Consider the following 4,703-nt stretch of genomic DNA (forward strand, 5'->3'; position numbering starts at 1 on the left):
AGTGGCCGGGATGGGCTCCGGCACCCCCGCGACCCCGAAAGGGAAGAAGCGGTCTGGAAGATGAATGCATGAATATTCTCACTGATTGTAAAGACACTCCAGTCTTTAAATGTTTCTGTTGTGCTAAATGACACTTTATTGGATTAAAAATGTACTTTTTCTTTTATTCCCTCTGACAGTGGAGCAAAATGTCAGAGAAATACCTTATGATGAGGCTGCAGAAAGTTTTCTGAAAGAGAAAGTCTTTAAACAGTGAAAATGTTTGAATTTACAGTCTACAGCTCTGCTCCTCTGAGATTTTATATCTTCTACTGCCACCTAGAGGGCAAAAAATCAGCTCTGGACATTTATTTCTTAGGACAGTCCAGACACTAAATCTTCACTTCACTCCAACTTGGTGTCAACAACATTTTACCTCTAAAAGCATGTCAAAGATTTGTTAGGCTCCCATCCTCCAAAACTATTCATTTTCTTCTGCAAGCATGCTTTTCTGACATAAGGCATTGCTAAATGTATTTAAGGAGTGCAGCTGCACCTTTTTGAGCATGAGTAGAAGAGAAGAAGAGGAGGCCTCAGAATACTGTTTCAGACCTCAAAATGACATTGATCGTGTTTTTGCTACGACTTTGCAAAAAAAAACCTTAAAACAATACATTTGAAAAATTCTTCTCATTAAAAGTAAAGTAAAGCTATAAAAATGACAATATTTAGACTTTGGCTCCAGTTTTGCTGCAAATCTTCAAATTTAGCAAAAAAAAAACAACCTTTGCTTAATACTTTGAGGGTCATATTGGTTTTGTTGATACATTAAAAATTCGAAAACATGCTTGCATGAAAAAAAGAAATGAAAAGCCACTTTAAAAGACTGAAACCATAATTCGTAGGAGATCTATTTTTTAGTCCTCGCAATGTTTTTCCAACAGAGAAAGGCTAACTTAGTCTGTAAAACTACAAATTTTGAGTCCATCTGACTAATTTCACAGCTTTTAGGCAGAAGAAGTCTGTGAGAACTCCATTTTTTCCATTTAAAAATGTAAAAAGACATTTTACAGTATTTTTTTAATGGAATGTTGTTAGCAGAGAAGCAAAAAAGTGGTTTAGCAAAAGCTAATCCTATAACTGATCGTGGGACTGCGGAGTTTAAAATCTTGTTGCAAATATGGCAGCCACATGGAGCAGAAGGCCCTAAGATGCAAAAGTTATGTTTTGTTAAACTAAAAAAGTAGCTGATTTGCGAAATCAAACAAAATTAAGTGTTAAAGATTCTCATGAAGGTGATGTCTTGAAATGTAGATTTAAAGAAGACTTTAACCCTGGAGTACGTGGGCAAACTTTTTTACTTAAAATTTGAGGGAAGAGGCCGGACCAGGAGCAGATTCAAGGCACGTTTTGGTAAAAGAAATAATAAGAGATTGAAACAAAAATATGCTGAAATCTTGGTTGAAAATTACTTTAAAACAGAAAATGTTGGAGTTTTTATTTCAAAATGCTGGTTTTTGTTCTTATTTTAATGTCATTTTCAGCAATGGGTTTATGTGTTTAAGGGAAAAATTCAAATTCAGGGTAAAATGCTGTGTTCATGTGGTGTTGGAATAATCGAAAAAATGACTGACTTAGAAATCGCACATGAATATTGAAAAAAACGACAAATTTTCAAAAACTACATGAATGTGGAATAACTTTCATAGCCAAGTCTGCCCGAACAAACTCAAACTCAAACTTTATTTATTTGTATGGCGTCTGTTCTTCAGCCGAAACACAAAGGTGAATTCATTTGTAGTGCGCCATCTGTGGGGAGACACCTGAACTGCAGGGAAAATAAAACATTAAATTGGGTAATTGAAATCATTTACTCCAGTTTGGCGGGGCAGATTAAATGGTTTAACGGGCCATATATGGCCCCCCGGGCTGCAGTGTGCCCACACCTGCTTTAACCCCTTCGTGCCTGGAATTATTTTTAGTTGTATTAAAAAATACTCGTGTGTTTTTAGTTTTTATTTTGTTCAAGGTGGTAATAAATTAAATGGAGTCCTGGGTTAAATGGTACATTATGAATTAGAAACATACAGCATGAAGGAGTGAAGTCCAGTTGACATAATTTGACTTCAAGGCAACAAAACTGTTTATTATTTCCCTGAAAGTTACAGCTGGTGTTCATCCTTTCAGGGGTCGCCACAGCGAATCAGCTTTCACTGATCCAGCATTGACTGTATATTCACTGGACATGTCAACCTCTCCCCTCTCGTGTTCCAAATAGGAAGTATCTGCTGGTTCCAAGAAGATCATAAACCCATAGACTTCCATTGTGAATTAATATATGTCTACTATCTGCAGACCCCGTTTGGCAGACAGTTTCCTGACACAACTCTGTATTTATCCCAGCTGGGGACCGGCACAGGGAGACCTGGAATCAAGCCCCTCTGTTGCTGCACAGGCAGTCGTGTGAAGGGTCTTCATGCTGGATTCAGCTCAATCCCACACCATGAGAAAGAAGCCTCTGCTTCCTATGCACCGGTCCTACAAACAACCAACTGAGGCATCCAGCTGCCTCCTGAAATTTACAGCTGTCACTGCAAATGCCTAAAATTTTGCGTTTAATGAGTTGGGATAATGAGCGTGGAATCAAACAAGACTCTTATTTATCCTGACAGTTAAGCTGCATTACCAACACACCTCTGAAAAGCCTGAAAGTGGGCGTTAAGATGGGATTACATCAACAAGCTTATTTCCACGCTTTACCAAAGTCCAGATGTAAGCAGCTCTTCAATTAAAGTTCAAACTGCTGGAATTTAGAAACGTGTTTGTGTGCTTCAAACATTTCCACTCACCTTATAAATGTCTGCGGACTCCGAGAACACAGAGACTTGGCTGAGGTCAGACATGTCTGTGGGGAAGAGGAGGATTTAGTCCTCAGAGAGTGAAACCTTCAGGTGAAATCATGGGAGGACATCATGAAGAAAGCTTCCTCCTGTGGGAGCGTTTCAGGATCTCCTTCTGAACCGCCATTCCTCCTCAACAACGCTGTCCTTAGAAATCCATCTCCAAAGTAAACATTCAGACTCCAGCTGGAAAAAACTCCATCCGTTCATCAGCAGGTCCAGACACTTTTGCCTCCTTTTTGAAAACAGGAGGTTGGTAACAAAAGAAACTCCTGCACAGAGAAGCTAAGCCAAGTCAGCTGAGAGGACTGAGCCTCGAGGAGGAGAGGGGCCGAGCTTGAGGAGGGGTCCCTGTTAAATCTCTATAATCTCCAATAAAAACTTGCTGCAGCAATATTACATGGGAAAAGTTGGGATTGTGAAGAGTAAATACCAGCTACAGCCAGTAAAATAAAATCTGTTTTAGGCAAACTATCAAGAACAACTATCAAAATATTCTAAAACAAAATGAGGACATTCTAGGAAATAAAAGAGAAAGTAAAAATGTGTCTTTCTCAATAAATTGCTCAATCGTGTCTCTTTTTGGAGCTGCTGTGTTAATGGGTAATCACATATCAAACAAACAGCTGCAGCTCCAGGTCACATCAGGGACGCTTCGTGTGGTTTCTGCTCACAAACAGGAGAGAATGATGGGATGTTTCAGATGGATTCTGTGGATGGGACTCGTCTTGATCTGTAGAGGTGAGCACTTCAGTTTGTGTAGTGTTTGTGTACAGATTGGCGCGTCTGTCACCAACATGTTTTGCGTTTCGGTTCAAGTGTCTTTGCAGGAATCTGACTACTACTATGAAGACTTTGAAGAACCAACAAACTGCTCAGTAGTGGAGAAAATCAAAGGTGGACATGTCACGTACTCACAGGTAGAGTGCTGTTGAATTTTATATTGGATTCACTGAACTCTGTCTGAGTTCATTTATATCAATAGGTTTGATATATCTGTTTTTTTTTCATTTTTTGAAGCATTGTTCCATTATTTTTAATCCTTGAAAAAAACAAAAAATTACATCAAAATGTAGAAGTAAAGCTGCCACAAACAACATTGACACCGTTTGGAAAAGTTTATGAATTAAGTTTAAGAAATGAAGAAAACTTGAGCTAGAGGAAGTGTACAGTTGAGGACTGCATGGTGGTGCAGTGGTTAGCACTCTCTCTTCCCAGGATAGGCTCCAGCATCTTTGTGACCACCGATGAGAATGAAGCAGCTTTGAAAGTGGTTTTGAAATTGGTACACAGTTGCATATAGAGATTTTTGTAAAATACAACCAAAACAACAAATAATTAAGTTGAACTTAGAAGAGTTTTGAACAAGCCTCTAGCACAGGGGTCTGCGGCCTGAAGCTCTGCAGCCACTTGTGGCTCTTTTACCTCTCCATAGTGGCTCTCTGGCTTAAGAAAAATAATAGTATTCTTTTTATTTAGATTAGTTAAATGTATAAATTTATGGCTGAGGTGCAGCTGAAAGATAAACTATGTAAAGGTTTTACATCCCTGCCGACTTGAAGAGGTCTTGTTTGCTCTATGGTTCCTCCAGAATACACAGATTTCAAATACTAAGCAAAACTTTGGTAAAAAGTCTGATCCTTTATGAGTTTAAAGCACATATTATCTTATGCTGTCCAGAGCTGCACTGGAATGATCCGTTCTGGGACAAGAAGTCTTTTATTTTGAAAGGAAATCATACGAGCTTCTGCCAAACATCCATCCATCCATCCATCCATCTTCTAGACCGCTTTGTCCCTTTCGGGGTCGCGGGGGTGCAGGAGC

The 4,703-nt window shown here is 39.1% G+C and overlaps 2 protein-coding genes across 2 annotated transcripts in view; one reads left to right on the forward strand and one right to left on the reverse strand.

The window, feature by feature from the left end:
* Positions 1-3,456, reverse strand: part of LOC112136474 (membrane frizzled-related protein) — an 11,775-nt gene extending 8,319 nt beyond the window's left edge. The window contains exon 1 of the mRNA XM_024258188.2: positions 2,829-3,456. Within this exon, the coding sequence (XP_024113956.1) occupies positions 2,829-2,882 (54 nt within the window). The 5' untranslated portion in view covers positions 2,883-3,456. The remainder of the gene's footprint in view (positions 1-2,828) is intronic.
* Positions 3,457-3,465: 9 nt separating this feature from the next.
* si:ch1073-280e3.1 (complement C2) overlaps positions 3,466-4,703 on the forward strand; it is a 10,336-nt gene continuing 9,098 nt past the window's right edge. Inside the window, exons 1-2 of the mRNA XM_024258156.2 lie at positions 3,466-3,620; positions 3,699-3,799. Coding sequence (XP_024113924.2) covers positions 3,479-3,620; positions 3,699-3,799 — 243 coding nt within the window. The 5' untranslated portion in view covers positions 3,466-3,478. The remainder of the gene's footprint in view (positions 3,621-3,698; positions 3,800-4,703) is intronic.

Source organism: Oryzias melastigma, linkage group LG13 (genome assembly GCF_002922805.2).
Source record: "Oryzias melastigma strain HK-1 linkage group LG13, ASM292280v2, whole genome shotgun sequence".
NCBI lineage: Eukaryota > Metazoa > Chordata > Actinopteri > Beloniformes > Adrianichthyidae > Oryzias > Oryzias melastigma.